The sequence below is a fragment of the Marmota flaviventris genome, chromosome 4, assembly GCF_047511675.1.
Source record: "Marmota flaviventris isolate mMarFla1 chromosome 4, mMarFla1.hap1, whole genome shotgun sequence".
Lineage (NCBI taxonomy): Eukaryota > Metazoa > Chordata > Mammalia > Rodentia > Sciuridae > Marmota > Marmota flaviventris.
This window is the reverse complement of record NC_092501.1, coordinates 34,320,004-34,339,412: the sequence shown is the minus strand read 5'-3', so window position 1 is coordinate 34,339,412 and position 19,409 is coordinate 34,320,004. Positions and strand designations below refer to the sequence as shown.

Below are 19,409 nucleotides of genomic sequence, written 5' to 3'. Positions count from 1 at the left end.
TTACTGAAATATCATTTACATCCATAAAATTCACCCATGAAAATTATATTAATTCAGTGACTTTAGTATATTCACAGAGTTGTGCAATCATCAAAAAAATTTTTTTTTTTTTTTTTTTTTTCCGGGGTGGGAGGACAGTTACCAGGGATTGAACTCAGGGGCACTCAACCACTGTGTCACATCCCCAGCCCTATTTTGTATTTTATTTAGAGACAGGGTCTCACTGAGTTGCTTAGTACGTTGCCACTGCTGAGACTAATTTTGAACTTGAGATCTTACAGCCTCAGCCTCCTAAGCCACTGGGATTGTAAGCATGGGCCATAATGCACAGTTACTCCAGCCCTTTTTATGTTTTACTTTGAGATGGGGTCTCACTCAGTTGCATAGGGCCTCGCTAAGTTGCTGAGGCTGGCTTTGAATTTGTGATCCTCCTGCCTCAGCCTCCTGAGTTGCTGAGATTATAAGATTATGCCATCACTTAACTTTTTTTTATCATCCCCAGAGTTTTGCTCATTAATAAGCATTTTTCATCCACTCCATTTCCAGCTCTAGATTACTATTTTTTGTATTTATAGATTTGCCTTTTTGGACATTTCATATAAATGGAATCATACAACATGTGGTCTTTTGTGAATGGTTTTTTCATTTAGCATAATGTTTTTAAGGTTCATCCACATTGTAATGTGTATCAATACTTCATTCCTTTTCATGGGTGAATAATATGTTATCACATGGATATGGATATATGACATTTTGTTATTCATCAGTTGGTAAAGCTCATTGAGTTTAAGACTGTTCTGAATGGTCAAATTATAAGGTTAAAGACCCTGAAAATTACAGAGAAGGAAGAAAACACAAAGTAAAATTGAATAGAAGAATAAAGAAGAAAGTGTTAAAGGAAGGATAAAAAGGTTTGGCATAGTAGTCTATTTTAAGATTTATAGATTAGATATAACCATGAATTATTACTTGTAAATTATATAGTACATCCTCAATGACAAAAACTACATTATCTTCATGATGTCTTCCCTAATTGACCTTTCCTTTTTATGACAGGAAACTCTGAGTACACTGGAATATGCCCATAGAGCAAAAAACATATTGAATAAGCCTGAAGTTAATCAGAAACTCACCAAAAAAGCTCTTATTAAGGTATTGTGAGTTTTTGTGGTATAATATGATTTTGTTTGAGAAGTGTGAAAACAAGGAACTGAAACAGATGATTGTTAAACAAGATTTGTTAAACTGCCTGTGATAGACATCCTTGTTGTTGTTGAGACAGGGGCTCACTATGGCCTCCCCAGAATCTAAGCCCTGCTTAAGATTTTTTCCCCCCCTTTGAGTTATTATCATTTTTTTTTTGTGGTGCTATGGATTGAGCCCTGGCATGCTAGGCCCTAAGGCTTCCTACTAAGCTATACTCCCAGCCTCTTGGGGTTGACATTTTATCTAGTGATTTAAACTGAATGCTTAAATGATATGTTAGTATTTTTTTCTAATGCTGATATGTTGAATTTACCAGTATTATTCCTGAGTTTGCACTCTTAACAGTTTGCATTTATTTACAGTTACAGTTCTGTTTATTTATTTGCCTCTTTGAGGTATAATTTATATACTTTAACATTCATCTATTTTTAATGCATTTATGGATTGTATAACATTGCCACAATTTAGTTTTAGAAATTTTTATTATTCTAGTCTGCCTTTGCCTCTTTACAATTGAGTGGATACTGATAGGATTTCTGTTGATAGATTTGCCTTTTCTGTACATTTGCTATAAATAGAATTATATAATATTTGTATCTAATGTTTCTTGGCTTAACGTTTGAAGTTCCCTTTATGTTGTAACATGTACTGGTGGTTTATTTCTTTTTATTGCTGAATAATATCCCTTTGTGTGGATAACACTGTATCTTTTTTATACACTCACCAATCAGTGAACATTTGAATCATTTCCAGAAATGCCACTATGAACATTCCCATTCTCATACATGCCTTTGTGTTGATGTTTTACTTTCTCTTGGCTAGACACCTAGGGATTTAATTTCTGCATTACATAAGGAGTTTATCCTTATCTTTCTTTTTTTCTTTTACTTGCGGTGCTGAGCTTACCTTGACACTATGCTTTATTCTTATTTGGTACCAGGGATTGAACCCAGGGGCACTTAACCAGTGAGCCTCATTCTTATCCCTTTTTGTTTTTTATTTTGAGACAAAGTCTTGCCAAGTTGTTGGAGCGTTGTTAAGTTGCGAAGGTTGCCTTTTAACTTACTATCCTCCTGCCTCAGCCTCCTGAGCCACTGGGATTACAGGCCTTTACAACCACACTCTTTTATTTATTTTTTAGTTGTAGATGGACACAACATTTTAATTTCATTTATTTATTTATTTTTATGTCATACTGAGGATCGAACCTGGTGTCTCACACCTGCTAGGCAAGCATTCTACCACTGAACTACAGCCTCAGCCCGAATGCTTAATTCTTTATAAGATACCTTTTCAAGGAGATTTTGCCGCTTGACTTTCTACTAGCAATGTATGATGGCTGCAGTTTCTTCAATATCTTCTTTAATACTTGTTATTGTAACTTTTTAATTTTAGCTACTCTAAAATTTTAAACATTTTTCTTTTTTTGTTTTTTTAGCTGTAGATGGACATAATACCTTTATTTAATTTATTTATTTTTATGTGGTGCTGAGGATTGAACCCAGGGCCTCACATGTGTCAGGCAAGTGCTCTACCACTGAGCCACAACCTCAGCCCTAAAATTAAAGTTAATGTAAACCAATACCTCATATAGTTATAATTAGTATCTCCCTGATAACTAACGGTGAGCTTCTTTTCACATACTTATAATATCATTTGTATATTTTTCATTGAAATATCTGTTCAGGTACTTTATAAAGTATTCATATATTCCAGACATGACTTGCAAATATTTCCTTTCCTTCTTGGCTTCTCATTTTTTTTCATGTTGTTTTCTTTCTTTTCTTTTTTTTAAATATATTTTTAGTTGTTGTTAGACCTTTATTTATTTATATGTGTACTGAGAATCAAACCCAGTGCCTCATACATGCTAGGGATGGATGGTAAGGGGTAAAAAGGGAGTAGTTATATGAGGGATCTTTGTGGTGATGACCTGTTAGCATCTTGAGTGCACTACCACTGGCCCCAGCCCCAGCCCTGTGTTTTTCTTTTTTAATATCAAAGTTTTAATGAGGTCTTTGGAGGTTCACATGCCTTTGTAAGAAATAATAGATTCTTTGGGCATTTTGTCAAACTAGGGTATTTTTCCACAGGGATGTTGACATCAATAACGATCCACTGATTTTATTTCTCATTTTTCCTTATAGTTGTATGAGTGTCTGTGTGTAGGTCCTTTGGGTTTAGCATCCAGTCAAGATATTAACAGCTTATCACCACAAGGATCCCTCATATGACTACCTCTTTTTTACCCCTTACCTCCCATCCCTAATTGCTGTTACCCACTAATCTCGCCTCTATTTATAAAATTTTGTCATTTTAAAAGTTATTGAATGGAATTGTACAATATATAAATTTTTGTTATTTAATTTAATTTAATTTATTTTTTTACTTTAAATAAATATTGGGGATTTACCACGTTGTTGTTTGTATCAGTAAGCCTTTTTAGTGTTGTTATATTCCATGTTACTTATGTACTTGATATAGTTTGTGTAATTGAAACATGACTTTAAATTTTGCTATTACAAATAAAACTATTAGCATCCATTTATAGTGATTTGTATAAACAAATTTTTATTTCTTTGGGGTTATTATTTGAATATGTTTGCTGGGTTGAATGACAACTTGAAAGTTTCATTTTTTCAACCCATTAAGTCGCCAAGTTTTCAATTCTGCCAATATTTCAGAGAAACTGACATAGGTACATTAAAATGGTTGGAAATCATAGTCTAGAGCTTATGTATAAGATTATTAATATTATTATAAATATTATAATTATATTCTTCTTATTATATATTATATATTCTATTTCAGATTTATAGATGTTCCATATCTGGAATGATGGGACAAAGTGGGTTAAGGAACTGCCACACTTTTTTTTTTTTTTTTTTTTAAATATTTTTTAGTTGTCAGTGGATCTTTTATTTATTTATATGTGGTGCTGAGGGTTGAACCCAGGGCCTCACACATGCCCGGCAATCGCTCTACCACTGAGCCACAACTCCAGCCCTCCCAAACCGTATTTTAGGTGCTGTACCATTTTACATTTCCATGAGCAACATGTGTCATATAATTTCTCCACATCCTCACCAGCATTTGATGTTATAATTATTTTTTGTTTTAGCTAATTTGATATGTGTGATGGTGTTAGATATCTCACTATGGTTTTAACTTATATTTCTCTAATGGCCAACAATGTTGAACATCTTTTCATCTGCTTATCTGATATTTGTATATCTTGCTTGATGAAATGTCTGTTCATATCTTTAGGCCAATTTTCTAATTGGATTATTTATTCTTTATTGTTGTGGTTTGAGAGTTTGTAATATATTCTAAATACTAATTTTTGCATACAAAGGTTTGCATATATTTGAGGTTTGATTTATTCATCTGTCCTTCTACCAGTATTACCCAGCTTTAATTGTTGGAGCTATATAATGATTCTTGAAATTGGGTGGACAGTTTAAATGGAAGTGTATAATGAGTACATTAAAAGTAACTTTAAAGACCATTGAAAGACTATTTCTAAACCAATTAATATTGATTAAAAATATAGTGGTGGGCTGGGGATGTGGCTCAAGTGGTAGCGCACTCGCCTGGCATGCGTGTAGCCTGGGTTCGATCCTCAGCACCACATACAAACAAAGATGTTGTGTCCGCCGAAAACTAAAAAATAAATATTAAAAAAAAAAATATATAGTGGTAATTTTTAAAAAAGACAAACATAAAAATTCAACCATATTTTATTTGTTGTATGTGTTCCGCAAACTGAATGGGGAAAAAAAAATACTAAATTGACACCTACAACCTTCCTCTTGTGCAGGAATATACAGAAGAGATAGAGCGTCTGAAACGAGATCTTGCTGCAGCTCGTGAGAAAAATGGAGTGTACATTTCTGAAGAAAATTTTAGGTAAACCCTTGCTATGGAGTTAATTTCCAAGAATTAGCATTTGCTGATAACAGGCTGTTTGAAATAAAATTTATCTATATAGCAATTAGTAAAGTATATCTAATGTTTATAAATACTTCTTTTGATTTTAACATTTAAAGGTAGTTATCAAAGAGTTTTTAGAAAATCTTTTATCTGACTTTTTATTTACTTATTTATTTTCTTTTTGCAGTAATAGGGGTTGAACCCAGAGACACTCTTACCACTGAACTGTAATCCTTAGCCTTTTTTATTTTTAATTTTGTCCTTGAACTTGTGATCCTCCTACCTCAATCTCCCAAGTAGCTGGGATTATCTGTGTGCAAGCTGATTTTTTATTGCGCCAAGCTAACTTTTTATTTTAAGTAATTATTGATTTACATGAAAGTACAAGAAGAGTACAGAGAGGTCCCAATGTATTATGCTTCCAGTTTTCCCCAATTATTACCTCTTACCTTACTATGGCTTAATAGCAAACCAGGAAATTGACATTGGTAGGATGTGTGTATATAGTTCTATGCAATTTTATACATGTGTGATACTCGATGGGAAAAATGAAATCAGGTCAAGAGATTCCTGGGAATCAAACTCAGGGTTTCCTGTGGTAGGCATGCACTCTACCACTGAGCTACATCCCCAGCCCTTGCACTTAATTCTTTCTTTTGTTGGTTTTTTTGTGGGAGAGGAAAGAGGGAGTTTCCTTTTTCTTTTGTGATGCATTATAATTATACACAGTACTGGGATTTATTGTTACATATTCATAAATATACACAACAGAACAAGGTAATGTTGGTCAACTTCATTCCACAGTACCTTTTCTTTCCCTTTCCTCCTCCCTTGCCCTGGTCTTCTACTTTACTGGTATCCCTTCTGTTTTCATGAGATCCCCGCCCCATCCCTGTTCTTTTTCTTTTTTTCTTCTCTGTCTTCCTCATATGAGAGAAAACATATGATCCTTGACTTTTTTTTTTTAATACCTTTATTTTGTTTATTTATTTTTATGTGGTTCTGAGGATTGAACCCAGTGCCTCACATGTGTGAGGCAAGTGCTTTGCCACAACCCCAGCCCCATGACCCTTGACTTTTGACTTTCTTATTTAGCTTGACAAAATATTCTCAAGTTCCATCCATTTTCCTGAAAATTTTATTCTTCTTTATGGCTAAATAAAACTCTATTGTCTGTACTTAACTTCTTAAAACTTTATATTTTATTATTTTTTTCTGTTTCTCTGTAGTGTTCATATATACTTCATCATAGTAAACATTTCATTTTTTTTCTTTTTTAGTGTTTTATTATGTTTTTTAATTGTTTCATTTTACAGATGTCCCTATATCTACCACTTTTATGTTTTTTATACTTTGATTTTTATTCAGTAAAAATTGTTTATATTTTAAGTTTGATATCAGAATTCGCTTGCCTGGTAGAAACTCCAACTTAAACTGTCTTAAAAATAACAAGGGGATTTAATTGGCTCATAAGTATGAAAAACCCAGTGAACTTGTTTGATCTGGGCTGTAGGGTCCAGTTTCTGTCTCCTCACATTGCTTTCTCGATTGGTGGCTTTCTCATAGGGCTGGCTTTTCATCATGAACAATGGTCAGCCACATAGTTGTTCTGTGATTTCTCATTATGTCCAGTGCAGATGAGAAACTGTCCTTTTCTTATGTCCAAAACTGGCTAAGTAACATCACTTATAAAATTAGCCCATTATTTAGTATGTGAATTTTCATTTAAATGCCAGTCTCCAGACCCTAAGCCTTATTTCCACTCCCATTTGGGTTTAATGAAAGTGACACTGGAAGTTCAGGTAGTGAGGTAGACCAATGGCTCTCAAGGAAGGGGGGATGATGCCCTCTAGAGGATATTAAATAATATCTTTTATTTTTTTTGTACTAAGAATTGAACCCAGGCGCCTTTACCACTGATCTACATCCACAGACCTCTTTCTCTTTTCTTTCTTTTTTTCTAATTTTATTTTATTTTATTTTTTTGAGATAGAGTCTCACTAAGTTGCTTACAGCCTCACTAAATTACTGAAGCTGGCCTGGAACTCAGGTTTCTCCTGTTTAAGCCTCCTGAGTTGCTGGGAATACAAGCATGCATCATCATGCCTGGCTAGTATATTTCTGATGGTTATCACTGGTAGGGATGCGGAGCACTACTGGCAACCAGTGGATGCTACTCAACATCCTAAAATGCACAGGATATTTCCATACCAAAGAATTATTGGCACAAAATGTCAGTAGTGTTGAGGCTGAAAAATGCTGCCCTAGAGTATAATCTTTTTATCTCATGAGGGTTTATGTGCTGATGTGATGATGATATTTGTTTCTTGGGGTGGGCATAACATACAGTGGCTAGGAGATGATATTATTATGCCTGCTGCTTTAGTTCTCCCTTATCCTCTCATGATATCAGATGTTTTCAAGTATCAAGTCTTTCCAGCATTCTGGGAAGGCATCTTTATATTCCATATCCCTAATTATAGACTCTTAGGTTGTATCCCTCCTGTCTCTACTGTAAGTGAGTTACAGCCCTCTTTTAGCTTTCTGGCTTCTCAAATTTGATGCACACACACACACATGCTTTACCCTTATATGTTGGTTTCAGTTTCAGAATTTGAGTCAAAAGAAAAATGTTTCATTTATAAAACAAAGACTGAGAAAACATTTGTTTTTTGCAATTTATGTTTATTGCTTATCAAAACTTAGGTATTATTTCATGATGGTGCTAAGTGGTGGAGATGAGTTTGTGTAACTGTCATCATTATGTTATATTCTAATATTTTGTAGGATTGGAAAAAAATATTAACTGTTAAACTCATTAAACTTTATTTTAGAGCCATGAATGGAAAATTAACTGTTCAAGAAGAACAGATTTTAGAATTGATTGAAAAAATTGGTGCTGTTGAGGAGGAACTAAATAGGGTAAGCATTCGAAACATTAAATGTTACTTGAAAAGCAAATATTAAAATAAAACTTTAGAATGGGAAGGACCCATTTTTCTTTTCTTTTTTTTAATTTTTAGGTGTTTTTTTTTTTTTTTTTTTTTAGGTGGACACAATATCTTTATTTTTTATTTTTATGTGGTGTTGAGGATTGAACCCAGCACCCACGCATCCAGGCAAGTGCACTACCACTTGAGCCACATCCCCAGCCCCCCATTTTTCTCTTTTAAGGATTTTTTTTTTCTGGCTCTTATGCTGAAAGTAAATTATATCATAATTTTACTATTATTAATTTTAATGAAAAAGCTACAAAAATTTAGCCAGGTGTTGTTTAATGACTGGGATATTTTCTGAGAAATGCATTATTAGATTAGGTGATTTCATTGTTGCATAAACATCATATACAAGCCTATACATCTAGAATATACAGTATAGCCAATTTTTTAAATATATTTATTCTTTTACTTTTCAAATTTTTTTGTTAAAAGTTAGGACAAACATACACATTAGCCTAGGCCTATAAAGGGTGAGAATCATGAATATCATTTTCTTCTACCTCCACATCTTGGTTCCCTGGAAAGTGGTCAGTAAAGGGGCAATAAACACACAGTGAGCTGTCATCTCCTTTGATTATAATGCCTTGACCTTCTAAAGTGAGGTGCCTAAGCACCTACCTACGGCTGTTTTACTATTAACTAGGAGTACACTCTAGATAGAGTATATAGTACAGTAAGTACATAAACCAGAAACATAGTCATTTATTATCATCATTTATTATGGGTTATACACGATTGTGTTGTTTTTTAATATGACTGGCAGCACAGTGAGTTTGTTTATACTAGTATCATCACAAACACATGAGTAATAACATTATGACAGCTCTGGCTTCACTAGGTGATAGAAAATTTTCAGTTCCATTATAATCTTTTCTCTCTCATCAGTACTGGGGATTGAATCTAAGGTCTTATGCCTGCTAGGCAAACATTCTACTACTTAGCTATACTGCTAGTCCCCGGCTTGTTATAATCTTATAGGACTATCACACACAGTCTGTTGTTGACTGAAACATCATTATGCAGCAGATGAATAACTGAACTTTGAGAGTTGTTAAAGTGGTAAAGTTAATGCTGAGGAGTTTTTGTTAACATGTTTATCAGATGAAGGAATACAGAGATTGGGAAAGATTGGGTGTTAAATAAAATTATTATATTAGGGGGGAGACCTGACTCTGCCATACGTCCTCACATTAACACCTTTATAACACAGATCCACTGACAGTGTTGGAAGAAAACTAAAGAATTAACACCACTGCATAGATCTGTTATTTAATCTCTAAAGTTTTGAGTAAACTTACAGGAAGAAACCAGATGCCATATAAAATGTGCTAACCTGCCTGGTAATTTGTTATAACTTTTATCTAGGAATAATTTGTTTTGTTCTCCTGAACTAACCAGGTAACTAACCAATGAGTTCAACTTTGCTTTTTTTTTTTTTTTTTTTTGGTGGTGCTGTGGTGCTAGGGATCAAACCCAGGGCTCACATGTAAAGCAAGAAACTCTACCACTGAGCTCTCTCACCAGCCTTAGTATTTTGTTTTTGGTGATTGAATCCAGGGATGCTTTACTACTGGATCTATGTCCCCAGGCCTTGTTATTTTTGACACAGAGTCTCACTGAGTTATGGCCTTGCTAAATTGCTGAGATTGGTCTTTTTTTTGGTACCAGGGTTGAACTCAGGGGCACTTGACCACTGAGCCACATCCCCAGCCCTGTTTTGTATTTTATTTAGAGACAAGGTCTCACTGAGTTGCTTAGTGCCTCGTTGTTGCTGAGATTGGCTTTGAACTTGGGATTCTCCTATCTTAGCCTCCTGAGCCAATGGGATTACAGGCGTGAGCCACCTCATCCAGCTGAGACTGGTCTTGAACTTGTGATCCTCCTGTCTCAGCCTTCCAAATTGCTGGGATTACAGGTGCATACCACAATGCCCAGCTAGCCCCAGCATTTTTAAAATTCTTGAATGTTTAATGTATTATATTTAGGTTACAGAGTTATTTATGGATAATAAAAATGAACTTGACCAATGTAAATCTGACCTGCAAAATAAGACACAGGAACTTGAAACCACTCAAAAACATTTGCAAGAAACTAAATTACAACTTGTTAAAGAAGAATATATCTCATCAGCTTTGGAAAGTACTGAAGAGAAACTTCATGATACTGCCAGCAAGGTTTGTCCTTTGTTTTGATTTGTACTTGTATTAAAGAAATTAGAGAATGGTAGAAGTAACTTTCTATGCTTACATATTAACTATGAGATTCTGTTTATTCAACATAAATGACATTTGTGTCAATTTAAAAAATATTGTTGTACTATTTTATCTATATTTTTCTCACATTAGATGCTGACTCAAGTCAAAAGTTAAAATGGAGCATGACTTTATATTTTGTAGACACTTATAATATGATGGGATGCTTTTGCTTTGTGGTGAAGACAAACTAAATAGTCATTAAGATTTTGCTGTCTTCTAATGATGGAAGATGATGAAAGTATTGCATTTTTTAATTAGGTGTACTTTGAGGAGATAGTAAAACATAATAGAAAAAAATGTGAGGGGATATGATTATTGCAATAAATTTGCAAAGTCAATTTCCTTGTATAGATAGCTGAGGAGAAATAAGCATTACTAGAGATTTGGATAAATTACCATATAAGCATTTCTTTTGATGTCTAAAATTTACCAGTTCTTACAGAGAAATTCTTACGTAGCATACATATTTTCATTAGATTGCTTTTATCTTAACATTTTCCATGTTTTTTTATTGGTACATAATGGTCAGATTTGTTGTTACTCAATATTTATTATTATTTTTAAAATTTTATATAGTTGCTCAACACAGTTAAAGAAACAACAACAGATGTATCTGGTCTCCATTCCAAACTGGATCGTAAGAAGGCAATTGACCAACATAATGCAGAAGCTCAGGATATTTTTGGCAAAAACTTGAATAGTCTATTTAATGATATGGAGGAATTAATTAAGGATGGCAGCTCAAAACAAAAGGCCATGCTAGAAGTTCACAAGACTTTGTTTGGTAAGTTTCAGTATTTCTAATTATTCTAGACTTTATGTGTTCCATGTGAGGCGAATTTCAAAACTAATAATTTAATACAGGAAAATAATCAGGTGACAGTATCACTAGTACCCTCCCCAAGGCATACACTATTTATTTAGAGTGGAGATTAATGCTTTTTTTTTTTTTTTAATGTTGGTTGTTCAAAACATTACATAGTTCTTGATATATCATATTTCACACTTTGATTCAAGTGGGTTATGGATGTGTAACTGATGTGATTGTGCAATCTGTATATGGGGTAAAAATGAGATTAATGCTTTTTAAAAAAATTTTGTTGTTGTTGTACATAGACACAATACTTTTATTTATTTTTATGTGGTGCTGAGGAACAAACCCAGTGCCTCACACATGCAAGGCAAGTGCTCTACCATAGAGCTACAACCCCAGCCCCAAGATTAATGCTTTTTTGAGTTAAACAAAACAAACCTTAGAGGGTAATTTCCTCCTGTTTTCTATATATGTTTATTAAATAATCAAATAAATTTAGAAGTTAAAGTTCCCTTTTTTCTTGACCCTGGGGATTTAGTACTCTTAAATTTATTGAGCTCTTATTATAGAAATTTCCTCTGAACAAACATTTTGCAACTCTTATTTTTTTTTCCCCTTTTGGGAATATATATCTTAAAAGTTTGCTTTACTCTCAGAATATGTATGTGTGTCATTATTTTTAACTGTTCCATTGCTCTCTCCTTTTAGAAAGAACACGCTTAAAAGTATTAGTTTACTTTTTATTAAAATATACTCAGAAAATTTAGAAGGTCCAGAAATGTAAAAATTTTTAAATCATCTAGATTCTAGTCACATTCAGCCAATCACTATAAATTTTTGTATTGATTTCTAGTTCATTTCCCTTCTATATTTTAGAGATTAATTTTAGTATATTCTAATTTTTGGTTTACTGTTATAGTTAAGTTTGATATACTTGTAAATATGTCAAGGGCTTATAGAACATTATAGGACATATATAAGATGTATTTAAAATCTTTTCTTCCTTCAGTAGGGAGCCATTTCTTTTAAGCTTTTGTATTATTACAAATTCCACAACAAGGATATAATTTTGCCTACCTTTTTGAAGTGGGTCTATCTGTATTTAAATATGTTTGTTTATGTCAAAATTTACATATTTCTTTCTTTTTTTTTTTTTTTTTTGTCATTGTTATAGGAAATCTGATGTCTTCTAGTGTCTCTGCATTAGACACTATTACTACAGTAGCACTTGGATCTCTCACATCTGTTCCAGAAAATGTGTCGACTCATATTTCTCAAATTTCTAATATGATATTAGAAGAACAATCATTAGCAGCAGAAACTAAAACTGTACTACAGAAATTTATTGTTAGTAAATATCTTTAATTATTTTTGAAGGGCTTTATTTGATAAGTCATCAAAAAACAATGTTAATTACTCTTCTTTTATCTTAAGCTTTGCTAGACACAATGATATACATCTCTTTGAAAGAGTATATTTACAGTTTTAGAGACAAGTCTTTCCATTGTTTTGTTTTTTTCTCGGTACTGGGGATTGAACCCAGGGATGCTTTATCACTGAGCTACATTGCCACTGTACCCCCCGCCCCCCAACCCACACTTTTTAAAAAAATTTTGAGACAAGGTCTCACTAGGTTGTTTAGGGCCTTGCTAAATTGCTGAGGTTGGCCTCGAACTTGAAATCCTTCTGTCTCAGACTCCTGATTCACTGGAATTATAGGCATATGCCACCATGCCAGCTTCCATTGTATTCCCCCCCACCCCCCGAAAGATTGGTTTCCAAATGTATGTAATTAAGTTCTGACACTTTTTTCACTTGTATCTGGTATGGTTAAGAATAGGAGTTATCAATAAGCTTTCTAATAAGTAAAGGGCAGCTTTAACTCCAAATGAATCAAAGAGACTCATGACTTGTTAGTTGGCATAGAAATTGGCACGCCCTCCTCATTTCAAGGGTCCTTGGCATAATCATGTTAAACTAACTTTCAACCAGAAAGGGGATATTGGATAATTTTTAAACTATAATAGTGTATGATAATAATAGTAATGTGTGATAGTAATAGTCATATGTACTAGTAATAGTAATTTAAGAAAAATAGTAAATAGAATTCTAGGAGCACAACCAGGCATGGTGGTGCACGCTTAGAATCCCAGTGGCTTGGGAGGCAGAGGCAGGAGGATGGTGAGTTCAAAGTCAGCCTCAGCAATTTAGTGAGGGCCTAAGTAACTCCAGTGAGACCTTGTCTCTAAATAAAATATAAAAAAGGGCTGGCGATGTGGCTTATATGGTTAAGTGGTCCTGGGTTCAATCCCCATTGCCAAAAAAAAAAAAAAAAAAGAATTCTAGGAGCACATACAACAATATCCAGGTTTAGATCTGTGTGACCAAGCCTTTCTTTCTTTTTTTTTTTTAATATTTATTTTTTAGTTGTGGTTGGGCACAATATCTTTATTTAATTTATTTTTTTTCTATGTGGTGCTGAGGATCAAACCTCGCACATGCTAGGTGAGTGCTCTACCGCTCAACCCCAACCCCAACCCCAAAGCTTTGATTCTAAAGCTTTTCCCCATGATTCTATAGAAATCACTCATGTAATTATACTTAATATTACCTCTTTCATACCTGATTTATATTTTTTATACTGTAATTATATGGATTGCTAGGAAGTTCTTGACCATATTCTATTTTTTTTTCCTATGCAGGCTCTCTGCCTCCCTTTTTGAAGTTAACAATATTTATTCAGTATTTTCCAAATAAATATTACAAATGTTAGCTGACCTTCATTGAAATTGACAAAGTTAAACATATTTTGTCTTTACTAATGTTTCAGAAATTGATTTATTCACTAAATGGTAGTCTTTATTTATGAATGTTTTCCTGCATAACAAGGTGAAAACATTGCCTAATTCAAAAGAAGAGATGACTATTGCTCCCACAGAATTAGTTGGAATTAGTTTTCCAAAGAAAACCAGTATTCTTTTAAGTACTTACTAATTTATTTATTTATTTTTTTCCCCAAGTTTAAGTACTTACTAATTTATTTCTGTTTTTGTTTCCCCTTCCTTAGTGAAAAGAGGTTTAGATCAGAATTTATGTTTTAATTTTTTGATACTAGGGGTTGAACTCAGGAGTGCTTAACCACTTAGCCACATTCCCAGCCCTTTTAAAAAAAATTTTTAAAGTTGTTTATGGACCTTTATTTTATTTATTTGTATTTGGTGCTGAGAGTCGAACCCAGTGCCTCATGCATGCTAGGCAAGCGCTCTACCACTGAGCCACAACCCCAGCCCTTTTTGTTTATTTTTTATTTTGAGACAGGGTTTCGCTAAATTGCTTAGGGCCTCACTAAGTTGCTGAGACTGGCTTTGAAATTGGGATTCTACTACCTCAACCTCCCAAACTGCTGGGATTACAGGCATGCTCCATAGTGCCCAGCTTTTTTTCTCTTTTTATAGAACTTTTTAATCTTTACTACATTGTTAATTTTCCATATAACTTGATAAGAACAAGAACTTCACAAGTTCTTCTGATAGATTAGGCTCTTAGTCATCAGACCTTCAGAGTCAAACACCTCTAGCCCAAAGCCTACTCTTGGTAAATATTTGTATTCAATCTTTCTGACTGGTAACCTAAACTTAGTTGAAATTTATTTTCAAAAAATATACCTGTGGGTTTTGAGGTTTTGTTTTGTTTTTTAATTTCCTTTGGAATGGTGAAATCTTATCAATTGACGCATTTCCTCTCTTCTGAATTTTGACTTGTTTCATTAGACTGTTAGGAATATACTGTGTGGGCTGGAATTATGGCTCAGTGGTAGAGTACTTGCCTAGTAGCATGTGTGAAGCACTGGGTTCTATCCATTAGCACTGCATAAAAATAAATAAAAGGTTTGCTATCCATCTACAACTAAAAAAATAAAATAAAATAAAAAGAATATATTATGCACCAACTGACCATTTTCTTAATTACTAGATGTAGGACTAAGTGACTTATGCTGAATATTAATTTTAGATATAAGATCAGATATCTTAGTAGATTATAAAAAATAGAGAATGTCAGTTTAGAATTTTAATGTTCATGTTTAGTTGCTGAAGATTTTAAGATATTATTATGTAACCAGCCAGGTTTATGGAAGTAAAATACTCTTTATAAAGACCTGTTTGCTTATTTTTAAAACCAGAATGAATTTTCAACTGGCCTTCTAAGTTCACTGGAGACAATTTTAAAACCTGCTGTGGTGCATATATTGGAGATCAATAGTCAACTGAAGCATAGTTTCAAGACTTCATTGACAGTGGCTGATAAGGTAACAAATGTTATGTTCTTTTTTAAAAAAAAATTTTTAAATACCTTTATTTACTTTATTTATTTATTTTTATGTGGTGCTGAGGATAGAACCCAGCGCCTTGCAAGTGCTAGGCAAGCGCTCTACCACTGGGCCACAACCCCAGCCCCTGTTTATGTTTTTTATATGTCAAAATTTATGTGCTATTTAAGAAAGAAACTAATGTGTTTTTTTTTTCCTTCAAAGATAGAAGATCAGAAAAAAGAAATGGATGGCTTTCTCAGTACATTGTGTAACAATCTACATGAACTACAAGAAAATACAATTTCCTCCTTGGTTGAATCACAGACACTTTGTGAAAACTTAAGTGAAGACCTGAATACCATAAAACAAACCCATTCACAGGTATCTTCTTCTTTTTTGTTTTTTTAAATTTTTTTAGTTGTTGAGGCTGGAGTTGTGGCTCAGCAGTAGAGTGCTCACCAAGCATGTATGGGGCCTTGGGTTCTATCCTCAGCACCACATAAAAATAAATAAAGGTATTGTTTCCAACTACAACTAAAAAATAAATAGTTTCAAAACATCTTTTAGTTGTTGATGTACCTTTATTTTTTATTTATTTATATGTGGTGCTGAGGATTGAACCCAGTGCACACGTGCTAGATCAAGCACTCTACTACTGAGCCACAGCCCCAGCCCTCACAGGTATCATCTTTAATTGATATGAGAATGTAAAACGAAAATTTTGTGATGGTTTGATATGGTTTAATGATCTGTTACACAATCTGAATGCTGTTAAAACCAATTTAGAAAACCTGTCCCAGTGGAATGTAGTATATTTTAGTAACCAAAACAGAGAATCCAAAATCAAAGCAAAGTCAGGTGCAGTGGAGCACATCTGTAATCCTAGTGACTGGGGAGGCTGAGGCAGGATGCTTGTAAGTTCCATAGCCATTGTTCCTTATAACAATAATTAATGTCAAATATTTGAAAATACTTCTCTTAATCAGTTAACATTTGAGAATTTGCTACATGTAGAACCCTATGCTGAAGCACATTATGACACAATAGCCTTTCTTTACACCAAGATGAAAGATTAGCAAAAAAAGAAAAAAAAATCTTTAGAGAAAAATGATTATAACAGTTAAACTGAACATGATGTTGCAAGTTCTTTTTTCTAGAATGACATGGGTAGTAGTATCTTTCATAAACTAAGCCCTACTTTCTCTTCATTATGTCTTTTTTTTTTTCTCCTTTTTTGTACTGGGGATTGAACCCAGGGACAGTTAGTCACTGACTCACATCCCCAGTCTTTTATATTTTTCATATTGAGACAGGGTCTCGCTGAGTTGCTGAGGCTGGCTTTGAGTTTGCAATCCTCTTATCTCAGCCTCCCCAACTGCTGGGATTACAGGTGTGCGCCACTGCACCTGCTCTCTTTATTACTTCTGTCTCATTGGTGACAGATATTTAAATTCTAGTAAATTAATACAATTTTTAATTTTTAATGATTGATTATAAATATAATTCATGACTTTTCTTCCAGGTAAACTATTCTTCAATATGTGCAGCTTTAAACTAAAGCCAAACCTTCAAACCATAATCTCTATTACCAGATATGTGGAAAAAAACTTCTATTATGATTAAGATTTGAGAAATGGGGCTGGGGATATAGCTCAAGTGGTAGCCCGCTCGCCTGGCATGCGTGTGGCCTGGGTTCGATCCTCAGCACCACATTCAAACAAAGGTGTTGTGTCCACCGAAAACTAAAAAATAAATATTAAAATTCTAAAAAAAAAAAAAAAGATTTGAGTAATAATGAAAATCTTAAGTTTTATTAAATTAGCCTATCATGAAATGACAGCACTGTGGTCAATAAAACTGAAAACTGTTGACATGATTTAGTGAGCAAAAAAAAGTTCTTTTTCTTTGGAGGTGGGGAGGAATTCATATCTATGTCAATTAAAACGAGAGGGGGAAACACATCAAGGTTTTTAGGTATGAAATACAACAACTTTAAAATAGAATATTAGTTTTTGAAATAGATAAGCATGAAACTTTTCAGGGAGGATTAACATCAGAAATTAGTAAAAATTATAGTTAACACTTGTTTATTCTGTTTATTCCTCCCATCAATACAGATACAGATCCTATGACTTGCCCAGTTTTCTAATGAAGACACTGAGACCTTGGGAGCTCAAACAATATTTCATTTTACATATTACACATGCCTAAAAGGCATTCATTTGTGAGTGCCTCTTCTATACATTTCTTGGCAATTTGAAATTGCAGTAATTTCTTATACCTCTATGTAGGGTATCTGCCTTAAATCTATTTATAACTTTGTAGATACCTATACATATACAGATCTTTTATTGTATGTAATTCCTGAGGGAAGAGTTGTATAGATCTTTCTCTTTCTTTTATATATATGTATATATATTTGTTGTTGAGATTTGGTAAATTCCATCGATCTGTCTTTAAGCTGCTTTTAAACTTGCAACAAAATTTGTTTTATATATATGTCATATTCTAAGGCTGATCATTTTTTAATAAATTAGCTGTTTTGTAATGCTTAAAATTGGTAGCCAAATAGGAAACGTGATCCAAAATATATCTTACATGAATGCTTTGATTTCCCTGGCTTTAAAGAAGCAAATTTACTAAGTGAACTATTCCTTGGGTTTTCTAGAATTTAAAGTGAACACTAATGAAACAATTGTGTAAACTTTGAACACATATTGTAGATAAATCTGATAATACCTGTATTACCCTCTACTTTTTTTTTTTTTTTTTAAATATTTATTTATTTATTTATTTTAGTTTTTTAGGCGGACACAACATCTTTGTTTGTATGTGGTGCTGAGGATCGAACCCGGGCCGCACGCACACCAGGCGAGCGCGCTACCACTTGAGCCACATCCCCAGCCCCCCCTCTACTTTTTGACTAGTAGAATTACTAACAGACTTTTTCACAATCAGAATGTTAGGTATATATTAAGAGATATTAAGTGGAATGAACAGTAAATATAAGTCCTGGATATGTTTCCAACTCTTCCTTGTAATCTTTAGTGTAGCTTCTTCATTTTGCAATGTGGCATGTTATGTGCCTATAAGAACTTGTTTTTAAAGATATTATGTATAAGTAAAGATATAAGAATCTAATTATATTTTATTAATAAAACTCAGCTAGATCCTATAAATTTTTTTAGTTCCAGTAATTAATATTTTTGGATTGCTTGACCCATTAAGTTATCATCAATTTCCCTTTCTAGTGTTATCATCAGTTAGAAAGTAACTATGTACCTGTCACAATGGTTCTCAAACATAATGTGATATCTGGATGTGTTTTGAAGTATAATGAAAGTAATTTGTTACTAACAATTAAAACAGCAAAGTTTGCAATTATAATTATTTACTTTTTAAAAAATATCTATAAATACTATCCTTTTTGTATCACTTTCACTTCTTTCCTCTATGGGAGAGAAGTGAAGTTAAAGAGCTTCTCAAGAATTTATATTATTCTCACCTACAGAAGAAGACTTCATGTCATCCATCAGTCATATGCAGAAAAAAGTGTTCAACTGTCATAATTACAAGTCTTTTCCCTTTCTCCCATCTTCTTATAGGAGCTTTGCCAGTTAATCAATCTTTGGGCAGAGAGATTCTGTGCTTTGGAGGAAAAGTGTAAAAACATCCAGAAACCACTCAAGAATGTCCAAGAAAATACAGAGCAGTAAGCTATTTTTAAATTCTTTTCAACTTTCTATAAGTCTTCTGAATTATTTAAGAAAAAAAGAGTTTCAAATAGTGCATATAGTTCTTATATATTTTCAAGTAAATTTCTCATTTGTTAACAAGTTAGTATGTATGTGGGTATAACTTAAGTGTATAAACACATAAATAACTTTCTATCC

At 33.3% G+C, this 19,409-nt stretch overlaps 1 protein-coding gene across 1 annotated transcript in view; it reads left to right on the top strand.

Annotated features, from left to right (window-relative positions):
* The window catches only part of Kif11 (kinesin family member 11), a 49,779-nt gene that overhangs the window by 16,547 nt on the left and 13,823 nt on the right, over positions 1 to 19,409 (top strand). Inside the window, exons 9-17 of the mRNA XM_027940020.2 lie at positions 1,057 to 1,152; positions 5,027 to 5,115; positions 7,974 to 8,061; positions 10,124 to 10,312; positions 10,970 to 11,177; positions 12,382 to 12,554; positions 15,388 to 15,513; positions 15,739 to 15,897; positions 19,122 to 19,228. Coding sequence (XP_027795821.2) covers positions 1,057 to 1,152; positions 5,027 to 5,115; positions 7,974 to 8,061; positions 10,124 to 10,312; positions 10,970 to 11,177; positions 12,382 to 12,554; positions 15,388 to 15,513; positions 15,739 to 15,897; positions 19,122 to 19,228 — 1,235 coding nt within the window. The remainder of the gene's footprint in view (positions 1 to 1,056; positions 1,153 to 5,026; positions 5,116 to 7,973; positions 8,062 to 10,123; positions 10,313 to 10,969; positions 11,178 to 12,381; positions 12,555 to 15,387; positions 15,514 to 15,738; positions 15,898 to 19,121; positions 19,229 to 19,409) is intronic.